Here is a 23,101-nt window from a genome sequence, read left to right as displayed (position 1 = left end):
ACACTGCTGCAGAACCCCACCAACATCATAATAAGCCTTCAGTCCACAATAAACGAGCTCAAAACATTCAAATCTCAAGTCTCTGCACAGTATGTCACCTTATTATTACAGTAAGAAAGCCAGCTGTTAGCAACGCTAGACGCATAAAGGGCTACATAATGACATATTAAATCATGACTAAATAGTTGCCTGGAGTAAAAAGACTTCTTTTTTCTACACTGCTTGCTCAGCAAGGATTTTTATAACCTTTTCAAACTAACTTTTTAATGATAAAGATGAAGAGCAAACATTTTTGATGTGGTAAAATACTTTCATCCTTTGGTTGATTTCCCAGAACAGTATAAACACTGAGGCGAATTTAAAACATTGCCTTGTTTGTTTAATCAACATAGCAAAAAGAGAAAAAACAATATCAACAAATTACATTAATACAATCTGACAAAAAACAAATAACAAAACGTATAAAGAAACCAGTTTGAAAACATTTAATTTTTTGCACTTCTTCACTGTGTAAATCATCTTATAGCAAAAAGTATGAAATCATGAGGTCTAAAGATTTTGATATTAAAATAAAAGTTAATTATTCATTTAATGAATTAAAACAACATGGAAACAAGACATTTTTTATACAATCGCTGCTGATGAAGACATAGGGTAAAACATAAAAAATGTTTTTACCCATCAAGGTGATACAACAAATACTGCAGGTAACAAATAAACTGTAATATAACATTACGTTATAAAGTATGAATAAAGTGTGTACCAAATAATTTACATTACACCAAATACTGCAAATAAATCTATATATTTCTGTCTTTTTTTCTCACGCTGTATTTGTCTGAAAAAAAAAATAGCCTTGGCCACATCATCTACCAAATTATTTCCTGGCTTTTCTCTGCTTGAATATTTCTCACTTAATTAGAGCATAAATAACCGGTGCCTCCCCTAAAGCTAAATCATTATCTATTAGAAAAGATCTATTATGGCAAGAAAATTAAAATAAAAATCAGCAGCAACAGCAGCCCTGACTAATATCAATCCACATTAAATGCCACAAAAAACAATGCCACAAAGCTGCTGCTCTGGATGGTTGCCAGAGCGTTGCTATGCAGTTGCTAAGGTGTCTTGAGTAATGTTAGCATGTTGCTATACCAATAGATGTTCTGAGTAGTTGCCAGGGTGTTGCTATTCAGTTGCTAATGTGTCTTGAGTGATGAAAACATGTTGCTATACCAACAGATGTTATGGGTGATTGCCATGCAGTTGCTAAGGTGTCTTTACTGATGTTAGCATGTTGCTATGACAAAAGGTGTTCTGGGTGGTTGCCAGTGTGTTGCTATGCCGTTGCTAAGGTATCTTGTGTGATGTTAGCATGTTGCTATGCAAACAGTTGTTCTTAGTAGTTTCCACTTGCCAGGGTGTTGTTTTGCAGTTGCTAAGGTGTCTTGAGTGATGTTAGAATCTTATAAAGAAAATAGCAATTATATATATATGTAATAGATAAATTACATTGAGTCAATATGTAATCTATATAATCCCATAAATGTTATTATTCATTTCCAAAGGTTTCTTCAATGAAGTTACCAAGCTGCATGCAGTTGCTAAGGTGTCTTGAGTGATGTTAGCATGCTGCTATGCCAATAGTTGTTATTGGTGGTTGCTAGGGTGTTGCTATTGTAACTGTTACACTATGCTGTTTGTTAAGGTGTTATGTTGATACTAAGGTCCTCTGGGTTGACAGTGTGTTGCTTTTGATGTCTTGAACGATGCTTTTGATGTTTGAATGATGCTAGCCTGTTGCTATCCCACAGTGTACCTTATCAATGACTTAGAAACACCCTGGCAACCATCCTGAACACCCTAGTAAGCAAATGCTAAGATGTTGCCATGCTGTTTGTTAAGGTATTTTGAGGGATGTCACCATGTTGCTATGTAGATACTATGGTGATCTGGATGGTTGCCGGGGTGTTGCTATGCAGTTGCAAAGGTGTCTTGAGTGATGTTACTATGTTGCTATGCCAATAGTTGTTATTGGTGGTTGTTAGGGTGTTGCTATGCAGTTGCTTAGGTGTCGTGAGTGATGTTACCATGTTGCTATGCAGATACTAGGGTGCTCAGGAAGGATGCCATGGTGTTTCACTGATAAGGTACACTGTGGGATGTTAGTACATTACTATGTCTATACTACTCATTACTCATTTTACTAGCCACTTAGCAATATTAACATACCATTTCAGAGATGTAAAAACACTCTTCAATATTCCACAATTTAATATGCAGGCCTTATCAAGCCTGACTAACTATGTAATGGTGGGCCATTTGGACTCGGTAGAGAATCTGTGTAAAACGGGAAGTGAAATTGTTGGTGTGTGATGCGATCATTAATGTAGCTATTTGTAAACAATCTGCTGTGACAACCATGGAAAATATTCATAAGCCTGGCTGCTAACGTCGCTCACACCTGTAGCCATCTGTCTCGAATGCGACCCAGACTCTGCCGCATTAATCATGGCAGTCTATCTTTGTTAGTATTCTCCCCAGGTGCATCTTGAACATGGAGGAGGTGCCCTTTGTAATTAGCTATTTGGTTTATGCGAGGAATGAGCGGGCCATGTCAGTCAACGTTAGCCATTTCCATTGTCACTTTACATTTAGTACCACAACGAACCCTGCTATTAGCTAATGAACAACATTTGGACGAAGGGTCTTGTGTCAGGTTGGGTGAAACAAATTGGCACTGGGTCCACATGCGTGTCAATACATTTTTAGCATATTAGCAATGTGGAAATGATTTTGTCATTAGCTTGCCACAAACTGAAGCACAGTAGCTAGCAAACCAGATGTTGAGGTCTCCTCAAGAGAAGAATACATACCAAAACAACCACAAAAAGTTATCAGTGCTGTATACAAACAGTGTTTGTGCTAGAGGCTGACTGTAGGCATTAGCTGTGATAGATTAGCAGACGGCTCATGTTTGCTGGCGTGAGGCTTCCATGTGGACATGAGGAAACTCAGCATCATCACACAGCTGCCAACAAACAAACACCTGATAAAATGTGTCATCTCTGTCTGTGTCTCTCAACAGGTGTAGACTGCAGGGAACGTGTTGAGCTGTCAGATTGTTCATGCTCACAGCTGTGGTGGTGACATGTCTATCTCAAGAGGTTTTGCTCTTTAGAGTGCCACACCCAATTAAAACTAAAAAAATACAACCTCTCTCTCTCTCTCTCATCCTACCTACTATCATCATATCTATCAACAACACTTACTACTACAAGTCTGACTACATACTTATTAACTACTCTATCATTCTGTCTACCTGTAAATCTATCTATCTATCTATCTATCTATCTATCTATCTATCTATCTATCTATCTATCTGTCTGTCTGTCTGTCTGTCTGTCTATCAATCTATATGTCTGTCAGCCTATCTATTATCTTCATGTCTGTCTACAAGTCTGTCTACATACGTATTAAAGGGGTCATGAAATGAGAAACCAAATTTGCCTTGATCTTTTGGAATATAAGAGGTCTTTGTACCATTAAAACGTCCTGCAAGTTTCATAGCTTAAGTCATCCTCCCCATTATAAACGAGCCATTTATTTAATCAAGCTCTAAATACAGCTCGTTCTGGATCCATGGTAAGAAGTGACGTCACGGTGCGAAGTGACGTTCCAACCATTTGCATATGACCGCCTCCAGCACAAGACAACTATGCTCATTTCGTATCGTTGTCGCGCCGCGAGCCTCACAAGTGTTCAGTCGACGGACAGCTAGTGGGTCTGTGTACAGGGAAATTACAATACCACGCAGTATGGCGTTATTTCCCTGTCAAATGTCGAGAGCGCATTATTGTAGCGTGAAAGTACATTAATATAATGTGCGAGCGCAAATCTCTGTGCTCGCGCGCGGGAACTGGGCGCGCGCTCTCAGATACACGTTGCTCTTGTAAGAATTTTCTCTGGGCTCGCTCAGAGAGTATGCCTGCACTTAAACCGTGTTCAGTGCAATCGTGAATCTCTCCTCTTCGCTTAAAGTAAGCGTGTATGTGCTTAGACTGTGTCCCGTGCGTTCGCGCATGGCCAAGTACTCTTCTCTTCGAATTCTTTCTCTTTGCTCTTGGCATAAACGCTGTCAAAACGGCAACAACCAATCAGAAATAGGCTTCAACGACTGACCAATGAAAACGCGACATCGTACATGGAATCACCCGCTACTAAACAGTTACGCTCAATCCGCAAATGTTCTGGCTGGGGGTGTTAATAATTGATCCATAGGCACTGTCGTTAGCCAATCATAACAGTGGGCGTTAACACTGAACTCTTAAAGGGGAAACAACCCAAAAACAGACTGTTTGAATCAAAGGATGAGAAACAGGGTGGGAAAATGTCATAATTCACAACATTTTAAAAGTTTAAAAAAAAAAAAAAAAACTATAGTAATACTATAATTGCACCTAGGGAACCATAATAATAAAATAAAAAAACCCATGTCATGACCCCTTTAACTACTCTATCAGTCTGCTTACCTGTAAATCTATCTATCTATCTATCTATCTATCTATCTATCTATCTATCTATCTATCTATCTATCTATCTATCTATCTGTCTGTCTGTCTGTCTGTCTGTCTATCAATCTATATGTCTGTCAGACTATCTATTATCTTCATGTCTGTCTACAAGTCTGACTACATACGTATTAACTATTCTGTCTGCCTACCTGTAAATCAATCTATCTATCTATCTATCTATCTATCTATCTATCTATCTATCTATCTATCTATCTATCTATCTATCTATCTATCTATCTATCTGTCTGTCTTTCTCTCTGTATGTCTGTCTGTCTGTCTATCTATGTCTGTCAGACTATTTATTATCTGCATGTCTCTACAAGTCTATCTATCTATCTATCTATCTATCTATCTATCTATCTATCTATCTATCTATCTATCTATCTATCTATCTATCTATCTATCTATCTGTCTGTCTGTCTGTCTATCTATCTATATGTCTGTCTGTCTCTCTGTATGTCTGTCTGTCTGTCTATCTATGTCTGTCAGACTATTTATTATCTGCATGTCTCTACAAGTCTATCTATCTATCTATCTATCTATCTATCTATCTATCTATCTATCTGTCTGTCTGTCTGTCTGTCTGTCTGTCTATCTATCTATCTATCTATCTATCTATCTGTGTGTCAGCCTGTCTATCTGTCCATCCATCCATCTCTCTGTCTCTGTCTATCCTACCCCTACTTGTTATATTCCATTCTAACTCTTTTTAAGTCTAGAGTATATTGAGTCTTCTTTTTGAAAATGCCCGTGTTGGACTGGGGGCTGTTTACAGTTAATAGGAAGCTCCCAATGAGCATAAACAGTCAATTATCCTGTCAAGTTTTCAGACATACACTTCTCCCTCAAGTTCCCAGTGGATGACACTGCAAAATCTGTTCCCAAAACAGAGTATTCCAATCAGACCCCTGGCCACTGCAGGCCACCGCGACACTCCAGAACCCAGAGCTTTGAAAAGCTTCGAATTTCCAGGCATCCATTACCTCAAAAGCACGGCACTGCAGCAAAACAATCAATACGTACAGCAAACTGCTAACCCCTTGAATCAGAGCACTGATTATCCCAGCCCTTGAGGCCAAAGCCAAAACTCTCACCTCACCTGGTGACCTGCAGCTAATCCACTGCCCAATACACACAATCTGTTATCCATACTAATCCATACGCATTTCTTGTTTTCTTGTTTTCTTTGAACATGAAAGGAGACATTCTGAAGAATGTCCAAGTTGCTATTTCTGCAGAATGAAAGTAGACTGTGATTTTTATTATGAAGCACCAAAAAGACCCTCTATCTGTACTGTAACTGTAGTCCCCAAAAAAGTCAGGAACTGACTTTACAATAAGCAAATAAATTGCACCCAAAACTACTTAAATTCACTCTACCAGTCAAACACCTGAGGTTGAATGGCAGGGTTTTATGTTTTGCCACTTTTACAGACTGAAACATATTTCTTCCTCCTTTAAAAGGCTGTTTTTCACTGGCTGAGGTACAATGCGGCATGCGTCTCTCACTCTTTGCCTGCGGGCTCTGAATATCAGGCTGTAGCTACAACCATTGACAGCTCTTGGGAACGAGCATTTTTTATTACTGACCTTTAAACTGCGACACTCTGAAATTGAGCCACTTTTCTTTCAGGACCCAGAGGGGGCTGAAACGAAAATCTATGAAAACTCTGTTACCTGGAAGCGAATTTGTGTTCATTGCATTTCTGAATTACTTTTAAATACAAATTGTATTAACATGTTGACACAAGTTTGTAATGAGCAACTTTTTTCACTAATGCACATCAAGAAAGAAATCAGTATCAGACATTTTCTCCACAAAGGTTTTTTTTTTTTTTTTTTTTTTTTTTTTGAATTTTGTTTTTTTAGATTTAGTGATATTCAAGCCATTATCTGTCATCTAGACATCTCAAAAATGTCTCAGACTGTCTTAGATCTTTCAATAAACTAACATTTGCAAAAAGAAGTCAAACAAAAGATTAGATTTCAGTATGAAATTTCTCATTAAATGTTTTCAAGACCAAATGTTCTGAATGGTCCACATTGAATTTATAGCTCTATTCTATTACAGTATGTCAGAAATAGTTTCCTTTCTTTCTATTTTATGCTTCATTGCTGAGAACTTTACTGAGAAAAGTCTCTTGCGTTATTAAAAAAAAGCAACCCCTAAGCAATAACATTTCCACTGGGAGATAAAGCTATTCTCAAAGTAAACTGATTTGAGAAGAAATTAATCATACAAAAGGTGACTTGCAAAATGTATGAAGCCTAAGGGGGACAATCAGCATCTAGAAGATCTTGCTTCATCTACTTCTTCTCACAGTATTCCTGATAAAGGAAGATTACTCATGGAAAAAGTGAATGAACTCTCGATCAATACTGGAGGACCAATGTGCCACGGCTAATATCACATGGTCAGTCCCGTTATCTGAGCGAGCCAGCACATTCAGGCCAGGGTGCCGATGTACAGCTTTCATCAAAACAATCGATGATACGCCCATATGAATCAAGCTCTTGTCCTGAAATGGGCACACAACAATCCCATTAACTGCATCTGCAGAACTGAGGTAACCATAAGCTAAAGCTAGCTAATAGTACTGTTGTGCAAAAAGTCATGAAATAAAACCAAACTTATAAAACCTCTAACTTTGAAGAAGCTTTAGTCCTCTTAAAGTCTACCTGATTATGAAAATATGCTAATCGAACATGCATTACTGCTCTGTAGGCTGAAATACAGTTACATGATGACCCTAGAGGCGCCCTGAAAATCTGTGTTGAAAGTCTCTTGGTTACATTTAAGTATTCAGAATTACTTTGGTTCCTAAAGACTGCCGGCAGCACAAGTTACATACTGAGCAAAAAAAACGCAGAGACAGGAGTATTTGTCTTATAATATACAAGATGTACCAAACTAAGAGTGGGTGGCAAATGTTGATATATCTCTTGGCACTTTCCATGAAGAGGTTACAAAAAAGGGCTTGAAATTATTTTAATGGTCATGTTTAACCTTTGGAAAATGTTCTCTATCCACCATAGGAGGTCAAATGAAGTATCTGTGCATTTTATTAATTTTGTCAACATGGCAATACAGTTTAATGGTTCGACCCTGACTCCATTGTTTTGTTTTTTAGAAATAAACATGCAAATTAAATGTTGTTTTGAAAAAAAAAAAAAAAAAAAAAACATAAACTTAAAAAAAATAAATTAAAAAAGAATAATTTATAAAAATAAATAATTGACAAATATATATATATATATATATATATATATATATATGAAACACACACACACACACACACACACACATATATATATATATATATATATATATATATATATATGTATATATATATATATATATATATATATATATATATAAACACACACACATATATATATATATATATATAACAAAAAAGTGCCTTTTATAGTATTTACAAGATTTTCCATCAAAACCCATTTAAAAAAGTATGCTTCCAAAAACATCAGCTTAAAAGTTTTACTATACTTCTGGAGAATGACTTACCTTCACATTTCTCCAGGATCTGAACCGTTTCTCCAAGCTCTAGAGTCAGACCATGTGACACAGATCCGCGGAAACTACAGACCACTGAGAAAAGAAAACAGAGAAGAGAAAAACGAGTTAGATGCTTATTGAAAATGTTCAGACACAATTCATTGTAAATAAAACCACAAAACAATTCGATGTTAATAAAAGCAAAGTAATTTCTGCAAGACTACCCTCCTGAACAGAATTCACAAACATTCCCCCATGTCTGCCACTAGTTAGAAAGCCCCGCCCCCAACTCATGCTATTGGTTGAGTCAGGCTGGTCATATTACTCAAAAAACAGAGCAATGTGTTTATAGCGCCACAACGGAAGCCCATTTCTACCACTGAATAAAAAATTTAACAGATAACTGCGACTTTTTACCTCACAATTCACTTTTTTTGCGCAATTGTGAGTTAACATTTTGCAGTTCAGAAATACGAGATATACACTCGCAATTGTGAGTAATAAAGTCAGAATCATGGGTCATAAACTCAAAATTGTGAGAAATAAAGATATAAAATCGATATAAGAATTCTGACTTTTTTGCTCAGAATTGTGAGATAAAATCTTGTAGTTTCAAATTATATAGTCCAATTCTGAGGGGGAGAAACATTTACAATTTTCTTACAATCGCGTGTTTATATTTCACAATACTGACTTGCAATTGCGTGTTCCAAAGTCAGAATTGTGAAATAAAAAGTCACAGATATCTTTTTATTTATTTATTTATTTTTATTCTGTGGTGGAAACAAGCTTCAATTTGCTTCAGAGACACAATATTTAAACTTTTTTTTCCATTTTTTTTTTTTTTTTTTGAGGAAATCCACCTACAAATAGTCTACTTACAAGTTGACCTTCCATATTAAGCAATATATTACATTATATAATACAAAGCAAGTACAGTATTACAAAATATAACGTTGTGGAACACTACACAATTAAAACACACCACTAAGTTCAACAGAACAGAGCTGAATAATTGTTGGCTTTCCATAGCAGGGAGCTCTTTATGTTCCCCATACATTTATTTTTTAAATGGTGAGACTTGGTTCAGTTATAGATTCACTGGATACTGGAATTTACGCTGTTGTTCAGGGATAAGCCAAAGATAAACCTACTATCATATTCAGGTCATCTGTATTCCATGCTTTTGCTGCTGGGTTCAGTAGAACAAAATCTGTTTTTGCTTGTTTTTTTCGGCCACATTGTTTTCTTCCCTGGTAACTGCATTTTCTATCAAAATATAGTTACTATACTGTTATTATTACTTCAGAAACACTGCGATAACTTAGTATAAGCCACCACTGTAAGGTTGTAAAAACAAAATACAGACATTTTAAAAGTTTTAATTGAAATTCCACTCAAATTATTATGCTGATAACATAATTTATACTTTCTTTTTTCTTTATTTAGGTTATATCTAATAATGAGTTGGTAGCACGGTATATGGTACCATGGTGCCTCTACAGTGCAGATGGGTTGAGCAGCGCAGTGGAAATAATAGGATTTATTTTCAATGAATACATTCCAGAATAGCAAAAACGGACATGTGCGGTTTTAAAAGCAGAGATATTCTGAATCGCCATGGTAACCTGGACAGAGCATTCCAGGGAATAATCGAATCCATGCTGATGAGAAAGCTCATGTGCCTGAGAGCCTTACTGATTTCCAGCTTTCCAAGAGCAGATAGTTTTCTGTAACCATAGCGACATAGGGATCACGTGGGAAAAATACTTTTAAAGTCAACATGACATTGAAAATTACTTTCTTAAAACACATTGCTTGTCTTATTTTCAACTATTTACATATATTATAATCCATTATGAAAATACAACAATTTGTTCTTACTCTAAACGACTTTCCTTTTCTGATGACATCACTTAGACCATGCTGACTATTATCCAAAAACCAACTTGCTTTTCTTGTTCTAACTCCATCCAATCCATTTCAGATGGATACAATGAAGTCTTGTCCTGTATTTCTCCATTTCACTCAGGAAATACATCACATTACATAAACATCAATAAATAAAATATATAAATATGTGAACTTTTGTACAAAGCACATTCTTAAAATAAACCCACTCCTTAATCCACATATAAATGCAGTTTATTCAGTCCCCCAAACCGGAAAATAAGCCATCCATTGGCCATTTCATTATATAAGTATGGGATTATAATGGTCAGACAGGCAGACCAGCTGAAATGCCTGGAACAAAGCTGAGTAATTTTTCTGAATCCATCTGTATTTGTGTAACATGATCCTGTCTGGCTTGTTTTGCTGCTGTACACAGACGTCTGATGGGGCTTCTCACAATCCCAAATTGATATCCACGTCTGCTCGAGAAACAAACTGTTCACGGTGTTACCATGGAACCGGTTACATCGCTGCTCCGGGAAACAATTCAAGCATCTGTGATTTATTAGGAATAGGCAATGGTTTAGATGACAAATGTGATATTGCATGTTGCATACATTTATTTGTATATACCGTGATCCCTATTCATTGCCTGAGGAGTTGAATTATAGTTCTTACGCTATTTGAAGGAGATCATGCATTCCTTTCAATAGCTATAACTGCTTTTATAAGTAAAATGAAGATTGATAATGAAATATGGTATCTGAGTAAACATTTTTAAAGTCGATTAGGACTAAAAAAAAAAACACAGTCAACAATCAAACAGGCACAGAGCGTCTTTCAGGATTTGTCATGTTCATTTCTGATGACACTGTAGCATTTGCTATTTATTTTTAAAGATCACGGTTTAATATTTAATGCTTGTTAGAAGGCTCCCTCTGCAGTTTCCACAAAAACATGTGACTGCCGCCAGAGGTCTGCATTCAGTGAATAATTCAATAGCTATTAAAAGAGCTTTTCATGAGTTAATCCCACTAAAAGGCGGGACAACATAAACAATATGTGTCTTGAATATGGAAGACTATAAATGGCATCAGAAATGGCATTGTGATGGCCCTAATGCTGTAAAACAAATTAAAAATGCTGTCCGGTTAATATTTAGGTCGCCAAGATGTCTGCAAAAGAGAAAATCATGCAGAACACATCATATTTGTCTACAAACACCAGAGAAATATCCTAAAAATAGTGAAAACATCTATCAGACAGAAACAAACTGCCCCAAAACACACAAATACTTACAAAAATAAAACCAGATAAAACCACCTTAACAAAATTAAACCAGAAAACCATGGTTACTATAGTTAAACCATGGTACCCACACATTTACCAGGGTTTTGCTTCATTAACCATAGTTTAACAATGGTATTTGTAGTAAAACTGTGGTTATACAAATGGTAATCAATACACCAACAAAACTATGGTTACTACACTTTTACTATAATAAAAATAAACATAAAAAAGGTATAATGTCATTTAGTATACAAAGTAATTTATGTGATGCATTCAGCTGCTAGGCTAACTAATGCTAACTTGCAACACAACAAAAATAAACACTTAACATCCAAAAACAGACACTGCAGCATTGTTGTTTAGTAAAAAATAACATCCTTATGTGACATATTAGCTACTAGCCTAACCAATGCTAACTTGCTACACAACAAATATAAAAACCTAACATCTTAATAGGCATTAATACATTGTAGAGTATGTAAACCATCTTTGTGTGATGTGCACGGCTGCTAGGCTAGCCAATGCTAACTTGCAACACGACAGAAATACTTTAACAGTTGAATGTCAACTGTTTTTACAAACCTTTAGCCGAAATATTAATAAAAATAGAAATATTTTGATACAATAAGAGAAGAGAGACAAATATGGCACATCCTGAGAGGAAATTACATTTTAATTAAGGCAAATAGCCTGTCAAATTAGCATTGTTGTGGTGCCTGCTAGCAAAAAGAGTTGCATGGTTCTGTAGCAAATAGCTTTACCCTTTGAGACGGATGTGTGTGTGCTTAGCACAATTCACAGGGATGTTATGACAGACACGCTAGCTGGGGGCAAGTTAACCCTTAGCGGAGAAAGCAGGTCAGTAAACCAACCCAAGGGTGTCCTGCTGACTTCATGTCTGCAAACACGACAGAAGACAGTCATTATACACTTGGTATTTGTTTAGTAACGAATCAGCTTTCATTCTGCATGTATTATGCTAACGCTATAGGCTAAATTAAGACATTTGCATGTGGCATCTATATACAAACACTCTCATTAAATGGATGGCGGCCGCTGGAGCCCGTAGGGCCGCACCTCTTCCTGCCATTCTGAATTTTGTCCTGTCATGCCAAATAAACAAACGGCAAGCCAAATGGAACCATGCCGGCAGGTTTTATATGCATGTCTCAATAATCTGCTAGACAAACAAGCAGAAAATGCTAATAAATCTGGGTTTATGGAAGGGCAGCAGGTTTTTTTTTTTTCTGCTCTGTTTTACTGAAGGATATTACAGGCACTCGAATGGAAAAACAGTGAAACAACCTAGTTCTCTATATTTGATTTACAGAAACATTTTGCTGTCTGTCATTAAAACTGCACTCAATCTATTAAACACTAGATGGCAGCCTGCTTAATAAGAGAACATCTCTCCCCCTAAACCTCACAGAGACTGTTCAGAATAACATACTGCCTCAGTAGCCTTACTATTCCTGCAGTGTATATTATGTAAACTGTTTATAGTAAGACAATTTTACCCAAAGCGACTTACAAATGAGGAAAACCGATGCAATCAAAACCAGCCAAAGAGCAATGTGTATATACTATATCTGTCTAAATGTGCAACATAGCCTACATCAGAGCCAAAGCAATGTAGCAGCATACTATTGTTCAAAACATTTTTTGTTGCATAATTTCTTAAATTAGCTTTTTTTTTATATATATATAGTATGCAGTATATAGTAGTATATACTAAGCATTTAGGAATTATTAATTTAGAACAATAACATACTGTTTACTGCATACTTTCAGCTCAGTATATACTGGAAAATGTCTATACTGTATTAAAATGATGTGGTATGCTATAATAATATGTTCAAACATAGTACGCTAGTAGTTGTATGCGATACTGTTTTCCTATGACCTTCATCTTTTAAATAAAAAAAAAGTTTATTTTGCAATTGCAATAAACAAATAAATAATGTCAAAGTCTCTTTTCTAATAACAATTAAAGATAATTAAAATTAAATTAAAACAAATAAAAATAAAACATTAAAGTAACTAAATAACTGTATGGTCCAGTCCAAGTGTATATATATATATATATATATATATATAAAAGACTATATATATATATATATATATATATATAAAAAGACCTTTACATTTAATGTGTATACTATAATGATTTTTAAAAAAAAACTATCAAAAATCAGTCTTTTGCCCACCTTTGCTATCAGTATCAGCAAAAATCTGTTAACTACATGTCAGTGTGACTTGATGTGCTTTGCTAGTCAATATTTTTTCAAAAATACAAAGGTGAATTTATATAATGAAACCACATACTCTTTGAGATTATGAAAGTTGCCATAGAAACAAATAATTTCTGAGTTTGAAGATCTCATCTTGTAAAGATGGTAATTCTGGTACAACATAGTTTAATATGTCTAGATATTATAAAGAATGTGGGTCATCAAATAGTTTTCAGTCTCCACTGACTTCCATGTTATTTTTTTCCCCCATTCTATGTAAGTCAATGGCTACCAGCAACTGTTTGGTTACCAACATTCTTCAAAATATCTTCTTCTGTGTTTAACAGGAGAACAAAAACTCATGCAGTTTTGGAAAAAGTGAATTATTTTGGATCGGTAATTTATCTATCCCTTTACAAAATAAAAGTTGGTTAATTTATGAAGAGAATCATTGTAAGACTTAATCCTTCTCATATCTTTCCACTCTAATTTCGCTTTTAAGGAATAGCACCCAAAAGGATGGTTTTACCACTGTTTACTCACTTTCATGGCAGTCTAAACACCCAAAAAATCTTTCCCCATTCAAAGCATCAAAGCTCAGCATCGTACATTGGATTCCCCTGAGTGAAATACTGTACTTTCAGAGTCTGATGCAAACTTTGGCAAGATGTTCTTATGATAGCCTCAGGGCGACAATAAAGCGAATTGATAAGACAGAAAGCGGTGGTGCATTGTGTTAGCTGTGCCCTCATTTGAAGTGTATTTTACCTAAACACTTTGGACTCTCATTCTCAGTCTGGGCACACTGCCTGCAGCCATGCTAAATGAACTAAATGGGCCATTTGCCTGCATCCATCACAGCTTCTGAGGTGTGGAGGATGTATGTAAATTAGCCTTTGATTTCATATGCTGTTCAGTGACCAGTTCAGGTGTTGTCCGTGTGACAGCTGAGGGTGTGACTAGGCTGGTCTGACATCAGTGGGCAGAAACGTGTGCCAAATGGGATTACATTATGTGTCTAAGTTACCGTTTAACCGCTTCTGATTAAGAAATATTTGTAATATATGCTACCATCTGGTAATAAAATACTGCCAATACAAAACACAGTTAGAGAGGTGCTTGCCAACAACAAACCCCTGACTGAAGTATTAAACTTCAACAACTAACTCATCCTGTAATGTGTGACAAATTAGGTGCATGAATCAGACAATCAAACTAAGGTTTTCACCTGGTAGACAAACAAATGGCCAAAAATTGAGCCACAATTACTCTGAATGAGGAAGTCAATTCATATCTAAGCACAAGAATATTATGGAGTCTCGAGGCTGCACGATTAATCAAAATTCAACTGGAGTCGCGATTGAGCAAAGTCTGCGATTTTTTTATGCGCAGCTTGTCAGTGAAGCACAGTTCTGTGATCATTAGTAAATACTGCTCCATCCGAAGGACAGAGGGCGCTCTTGCGCTGAAATCCAAATATTCCCCATAGAAGAAAGGTAATGCACATTGTTCCAGGAAATCCCTGTAGCGGTAGCTGAATAAACAAAAGATTGAACTTCATTCAGATTAAGTCACTATACAGTCATATATTAAACCTCAGAATTAAGCCAGCGGATAGTCGCATGCTAGAGCTCAGATTAAGTAGTTGTACAGGCGCATAGTAGACCTCAGAATAATTTGTTGTGCAGTCACATACTAGACCTCCTAACAAGTCGCGGTACAGTCACATACTAGACCTCAGATTGAGTTGTTATACAGTCGGATACTAGACCTAAGAATAACCCGTTGTGCAGTCGCATACTACATAGGATTAAGTTGTTGCACAGTCGCATGCTAGAGCTCAGTTTAAATCATTGTAGTCACAAACTAGACCACAGATTAAGTCATTGTACAGTCACAAACTAGACTTTAAATTAAATCGCTGTACAGTTGCATACTAGACCAGATTAAGTCATTGTACAGACACATACTATACCTCATCTTAAATTGTTGTACAGTCTCATACTAGACATCAGATTGATAAACAATGGATGAGAAATGTACTTTTTTTTTTTGAAAGCCGGGTTAAAGGATCAGTGTGATATGAAGTGTGTAAACGACACTTGGGCCTCCCATGAAACAGCCAAACATATTGAATGATGAAGACAGACAGATGGATGCCACAAATCTTTGCACTTCCAGACACACTTTTGTTCACAGTTTTTCCTGGTGCCCCGGCAAGTGTCACACGGAGTGTCAGGGAATTTACTAATCCTGCTCTGAAAACAAAGAGACATCAGATACAATACCATCTGCTACACAATGAACACATCTACATGTGAGATCTCAGTTACTGATGTCAGTTTACCACAGATACCATTTAACAGCTACCTCTCATTGTACTTTAGTGTGCTAACAACAGATATTGACTGCTACTCTAAAACACTGTCTGTGAATAAAAAGCAGAGCTACAACTCTATGTCATGTAATTGTAACAGAGGACAGCTGGAATGAGGTAACTGCAGGTAAAACCTTACTCTTCTGGCCTCAAGAGATGCGCTAGCGAGAGTTAGCTACGTTTGTTATCAACCTGCTGTTTAGCTAACTATATTTTTACTACGGTAAACTGACTGTTTTGAAAATAAAGTACTGGTAGTTTTCTGATAGTTTAAAAGCTACAGTTTATAAGAAGCTAGAAGCTAACACTGCTAGTTAACCAGACTTAGCCAACTATGCTTGAAATATACAAATAATTAAGCTGGTTTACATCTAAATGTGCATATTTCTTAGATCTTCAAGCTAACACCAATCAGAAGGAATTTCTTTGTTAACTATACGTTAAACTGTTCTTTATTTTTTATTTTTTTTACAACTGCAGTTTGGAGCTTTAGAAGCTACAGTTTACAAGCAGCTAGAAATTAACACTGCTAGCAAACCATACTTAGCTCATTATGCCTGAAAAATTCAAATAATTAAGCTTACATCAACATGTTCAATTGTGCACATCCCTAGCAAACACTGAACAGAAGGAATTTCTATGTAAATAGTCTTTAAACCATTCTTTCATGAGCTGTTGCATCAAATTCAAAAACATATGGTTTCCACAAAAATATGAAGTAACACAACTGTTTTTCAAAATTAATAATAATCAAATGTTTTTTTCTGAGCAGCAAGTCAGCATATTAGAATGATTTCTGATGGATCATGTGACACTGAAAACTGGAGTAACGATGCTGAAAATACAGCTTTACATCACAGGAATAAACAACATTTTAAAACATATTAGCATAGAAAATAGTTATTTTTAAATTGTAATGATATTTCACAATATTACTGTTTTTACTCTATTTTTAACAAAGAAATGCAGCCTTAGTGATCATAGGAGATAAGACATCTTTCAAAAACATTACTGACCCCAAACTTTTAAACACTAGTTAATATGTATTTATTCTTTTTTATAAAGCAGACAATAGAGTTCATCAAGTTCACACAAACAGAAGAGTAGTTCCCCACCAGAGCACTGTCAGGGAGAATAACACACAATGCCAGACAAATGCAGCCTTAATCCATTCTGCTGCAAACAAAAGCCAGCGTTCCTCATTTAGAACTCCTAACCAAAACAATCACCAACAACAACAAACACCTCTCAGACCTCCCCACCATCAAACTCTAATGTACTTTGAGCAGCGCACCAGTCAGTCTGGCTCTCTCAACCTCAGAGGTACACACCATGCCACACCATGCTAAATAAAAAAAAAACACACCATGCTTTCCCCGTTCGGGTTAGAGCTGCTGTGAAGAGGAGACAGTAGGATTAGGGCGGAGAGTGGTTTTGTCGTTCAGCCCAAGAGCAAGGGATTTCGGAAGAAAACTGAAATCCGTGAAGGCGTTAATCACTGTCTGCACTGGACTGGACGACTTGACTTCATTCATGCCGTATTGTCTGTTTCATATTAGTATTGGATGCAGGTAGCAGTGATCCTGTTGACTGAACATAAAATTTAATACCAACTTTATTTCTGTTTTGCTTGGAAAAACAAACTCAATTTTTGTATTGTTTTCATAAACAGCTCTAGTGCATTTGCGCTTTATTAAATTTGATTTCTGCATGGAGGTTGTCCCAGATTTAATCAAGACATTATTTTGATTACATTTGGAGGGAGGGAAGGTGGAGGTCGGTTAGAGAGAGAGAAAGGGATTTAGTGGGTCTGAGATAAAGAGTGGATACTATTATTCAGCTCGGCCTTATGGGTAACGCCTCTATCGTTTGGTTGGTGTTTCCTGGTCTTCCTGACAGAATCATTCTTGTTACAGGTTAAGAAATCACTGTATCTTTATTTATTTTACTTTAGCACTGGTTTTAGCTCGCAAGGGCCCAAAGTTTGGTCTTCCAAGCAGCCATCTAGCAACATCACAGAAATCACCAAGAACATTCATCCATTCAAAAACTTTGGGAGACATAGAAGTGCAAAATTACATTATTCCATCTTCCTTTGATATCAGTATGTAATATGAAACATGTTTATCCACTATAGGATACTGTTCCAGTGTCTGTAATACAGCATATTTTTAGCTTTTTAATTAGCTGGATGAGAAACCTTGTCCAGATAATGTCTGCATTGGTTATGTTCAGGCATCCAATGCAAGCTGGTTTTGTCTTCCATATTAAATGTGAATGCCTTGGCTTTTGTACAGCTAAATATGGCTAAGTTTGGTCAAAATATGCCAATCGAAATTAGTGTACCAAACAATGAAGCACAGGTCACACAAAAGTCATTTTCAAACCAAGCAGCTTTCTGTTGCTCAGTGTGGCTAATTTGTGTGACTAACTTTTGAAACCGTTGCAAATGTGCACGAGAAATCTTTCGTCCTCGAGCAAATTCCTGATTGTGTGGGTCCCAACTGAAATTACTTGATTTAGCCAGTGAAAATTTGCAGAACGTTGGTAAATGTGACCAAACCATTATTATTATTATTATTATTTTGATTCATTAATTGGGTCAATTGGGTATTCGAAAAACACCACTTCTATAATGAATACTTTTCATTTCTTACATTAAAATTAGTTTTAACAATAAAACATTTGGGGTGGCATTACATCATCAGTTGTACAGTACAACTGATATCATACTGTCAAAAAATTGACAGAAAACCTGCTTTATACAGATTTTTAAGATTTTTTAAACTGCTTAACAGCTTATTAACATTCGAAAACTTCTGTCTGCCGAAACTAAGTCATGTGGTGCAACCAAAAAATGTCATGTGGTGTAACCAACATTCAAAACCACTCATAAACAATATTAAGATACATAAAATAAAATGAAAACAGGAAATTATATCATGAGGAGGACCTCTGCAGACCCTCATGACTGAATGTCAAGCTGTTAAATGTTTCATGTGGTGCAACTCCCCAAAAAAACGTAAAGATATTTATGAACTAATAATTCAAATTTGTAAAAAATGATTTTTACCCTGAACAACATTTCTAAAAATATTTGAAAAGAGTGATTAAGAATCTGATTAAGAATAAAGCTTCTAAACGGGGGTTTTCACAGTGATGTCAATAAACATTTCAGTTATCAGTTCTTAAAAGAACCATTCTTAGTATGAATAACATTTTAAGAATCGTATGGTCTTTTTCCACTATAAAGAACGTTTTGTGGAATGCAAAGTTCCATGGATGCTAAAGGTTCTTCATGGAACCATCAATGTCAATAAAGGTGTAAAGAAATACATCTTGGAGTGAGTGGAAATGCAAGCTAAACAGCATAAATAGTAGTATCATTCCAAGCCTGAAGGGATACACTTGTACCAACACTCTTTAGACAAAACCAATTCTACTAAAGCATTAACAAAACAACTCTTAGCCTAAAACGAGGCTTCAGGGCTCATCCTGTGCCAACTCTGGATTGTTGGCTGTGTGGTGAAAGGGATCAGATCTCCATATGGTTGAACCACGTGACCGTCAAACCGATTCAATCAAACTGTGATAATTCTAGTCAGCACGCAGTTGAGTTCAACTCTGACACTAAATAAATGAGATTTCAAATTGAAGATGCACCACATAAGAACGTTAAAGAGGAATTCAAAATGGCACAGTGCATTCATTTAAAAAATCACTTTTTAACGACTGCAAATATAATTGCTAGACAGACAGCAATGATGTTGTAAAGCAGATGCTGAAGCATTTGACAGCAGGGTGCTGTTTTGTTTTTTCACTTCTTATTTTCTTCCATCTATTCAAATTCCCCTTTAAGGGATCAAAAGCTTTGCTAATTGAGTATTTGAAATTATGCATGATTACACAAATTAAACGCTTTTTTTTGCTACAGCATATATGGGCCGCACTCAGAAACAGTTGCGTCAACCCACTCAATATTCTTTGCCTATCTATCTGCAAAATTAATGGCAAGTGCTGTTCTTAATACGGAAATTAAAAGCAGCCCCAAAGCATAATTATTTATTTGTATGTGTATATATATATATATATATATATATATATATATATATATATATATTGGTACTTATAATGTCTAAAACATCAAAATCTCAAACATGAAGGGGTTGATAAGTTAACCAATGAAAGTCAGTGCTCTGGTAAGACTGATTGGTTTAATTGATTTCCCTTCCCATTTCATTTGAGCGAACGGCGATGTCTTATGGCAGTACGGATCAGAACAAAAGCTGCATTATGAAGGATTATGCTTGGATTAGAGAGGGGGAATTCTGATGGACAGAGCATGAAACACAACACAAATATAAAAGGCTGTCGGATTCACAGGTAAACAGTAGAGTGTGTTTAGAGTTAAAGTGAAGGAGAGAGATAGAGATATAAACATATATAAACAGAGTACATTTGATTGTCCAGTCGTGACTGCATGTGAAAGGCACTTGTGTACTATAGGAGCTCTTCAACCAAAAAAGTCAACATACAAGATATGTGCCAAGATGCCTTTTTATTTATTTACTGGCAACAGACAATGTTTTCATCTGTAGAGTTTGTGTTTTCTGGTATATTTTTCTTTGTATATATTTAATGATTTTTTTTTCTTCTTTAAATAAAACCACAAAATGTTCAAAATATCTATTAATATGTATGTTTAAATTTACTTGAATAATTCCACTCAAGCATTTTTGAACTGCACGCTTTTTTTAATGTTCTTAAAACAAGTCTCTTCTGCTCACCAAACCTGCATTTATTTGATCCAAAGTACAGCAAAAACAGTAAAATGTTAAAATAGTTTTATTATTTAAAACAGTGTTTTCTATTTGAATATATTTTAAAATGTAATTTATTCCTGTGATTTCACAGTCATAAAGAAGGATGTTGTTTTAATTACTGACAACGCTCATATGTAGAATAAAATGTAATTCGCTTGACAGGTGGGCCTAAAGCTGCTCTACTATACCAAATACTACTACTACTACTACGAGTGAGGTCAGGAAAATACTGCAAATGATCACAGTTTAACAGGAGGAAGCACCTTCCCTCGGGGTCCTGTTAGAAACAGTTAATCTGATCAACTTACTGACCTGGATATGCTTCGCCTGAGCAAGGGAAAACATGCATCCGCTCACGGACACTCAGCAGCGGCTGCAAGAGGCCGAGCGAATGTGCATGCATGTGACGCTCTGACGAATCTGTGCTTTAACTTACTCCCAACATGCATTATGCAACTGAAAGATCTGAGAGAACCTTGGGCGGATTGATTTTGCGTAACATTTCTCTGTATCGAAATAATAAAAGCCTTTAGTGTCCAGGATAAAATGGAAAGTGGGAGTTGCAGGAGAACACGGCGTGAACACTTATAGCTAAATTTGTGATGAAACAAGTCGATAAACCACACCTGACGCAATGACATTACAGGAATCAGAGTCAGCCGTGAGGTGGAATGTGCCATGCAAGCTTTCTGGACTGAGTGCTGTTGAATTTCGCTTTTGTTGTTGGGTTGTGGGGGAGGGGATGTGGATGTGGACACACCGATCCCACACTGCCATCCTCAGAGCTATTGATCCCCCATGAGCTGCATCTCTCCAGAGCTCGACCTGTCCGAGCAGGTTTGTATTTCGGATGTAGGCATATTAGATGTTCGCCATTTGTGACAGGGATTTGTTATTAAAATAGGACTGGTTATTTCAGGCAACTTGTGCAGAAAAACAAAAAAACAAATGATGTTTGAGTTTTTGCCATATTATTTTAGAAGACAGTAGAGACTGGAAATGAACAGAAACGTCATGAGCTTGGTTTATAGAGTGCTGCATTGATGGCGTATTTTTGTAGGCCAAATCGAAAGTTCGCATCACTCTGGTCCTCTGGTCCTTCGACAAAAAACCCCCAACAGATTTTTTTCATTGGCTTCTGGATTACTGCCGGAAAATAAGCTCTGTGACCAACACAAGTTTATGCATCTTGTTCATCTTGTTTGTCATGATTATCTTCACAAATTAAATACAGTCCTAAATACAATCACGAGTTGTAAAAAGCTAAACGTAGGGTTTAAATGAACTACACCATGGTCACATGACTTTAACGTCACCACCATTAAGCTTACAACAACTCTTTTAATCTATATTTAAAATGTATTTTCTGAAAGTTTGAGTTAGAATTGCACAACAAGGCTGGAAAAGCAGACTAGTAGTTAAGTAGATGCGTTTGGTGTGATGATGTCCTCAACAACCTCTGTAGTCCCATTTAGCCAATTGGTATGAACTACTTTTTTTTTCCAAGTAAAAGCTTTAAACAATCACAAGGTGGTATTACTATTGTGGTTTTTTTTTTTCATAAAAAAAATTCATTGTAATATATATATATACATATATAGCGTTTTAACATGCTTTATCGTGATTAATCACATGATTGTCTGTGATTAATCGTGATTAATTGCATTATGCACAAAATTCAATATAGTAGTATATTGTGCACTTTTTTCATTTAAAAATACTGCTATATGAGCAAAAGTGCAATAACATTTGGTTTGCAAACACTTTAAACAAATAAGGTACTTTTTTACAGCAGAATTCCTTTTACATAGTAGCAGTTAAAATATTTCTGGTAAATCTCAACTTATAACATTAATGTAATCAAATTAATAAAAAAAAACAAGCTATTTGCCACTGCCAGGACATTAATGTTTTTACAGAAAATATTTTATAGTTTGTTACAGAAAAACAAGTTATGCTCAGAGTCCAGAGCCTCCATCATAGCATTATAACAGGTGCCTGCCGAGTAGAGACCTGCACGATTACGGGACCCAACACAACAAGAGTGCGGCGCGGGACAACACTTGATGGGAGAGTGAGGGTGCGGGCGTGTAGAGACTGTGTGAGGGATGCGGGAGAATAGGATGTACTCACACATTTTTTAGCAGCAAGAGTGATAGATCTGTAAATCAATATATTGTGAGAGAGGGCCATGTGTTACCGCATCCCAAACAACTCAAAATAATAAACCACAAAAGTTAATGATTTGTCTGTGTGTATTCAGATCCAATGAAAAAACAAATAAACCCTTAACTCGACAATCAATGCAAAAACCCTCAAAAACATAATAATGTCGTTTGGTGTAAATTCCCTTAAAAACAGTCTTTCCAATCACTTGATCTCTGTCACTGGGTCTTGTG

At 36.0% G+C, this 23,101-nt stretch overlaps 1 protein-coding gene across 11 annotated transcripts in view; it reads right to left on the bottom strand.

Moving 5' to 3' along the window:
• Positions 1 to 23,101, bottom strand: part of dock3 (dedicator of cytokinesis 3) — a 189,812-nt gene that overhangs the window by 140,716 nt on the left and 25,995 nt on the right. For all 11 annotated transcript variants that reach the window (XR_006157940.1, XM_042749368.1, XM_042749366.1 and 8 more), the window contains one exon: positions 8,098 to 8,181. Coding sequence is in view for 10 of the 11 variants with exons in the window: in XM_042749368.1 (XP_042605302.1) it covers positions 8,098 to 8,181 (84 nt within the window). In the remaining variant the exon portion in view is untranslated. The remainder of the gene's footprint in view (positions 1 to 8,097; positions 8,182 to 23,101) is intronic.

The sequence above is a fragment of the Cyprinus carpio genome, chromosome B22 (assembly GCF_018340385.1).
Source record: "Cyprinus carpio isolate SPL01 chromosome B22, ASM1834038v1, whole genome shotgun sequence".
NCBI lineage: Eukaryota > Metazoa > Chordata > Actinopteri > Cypriniformes > Cyprinidae > Cyprinus > Cyprinus carpio.
The sequence above is the reverse complement of the archived record's forward strand: the minus strand, read 5'-3'. Positions and strand labels throughout refer to the sequence as shown.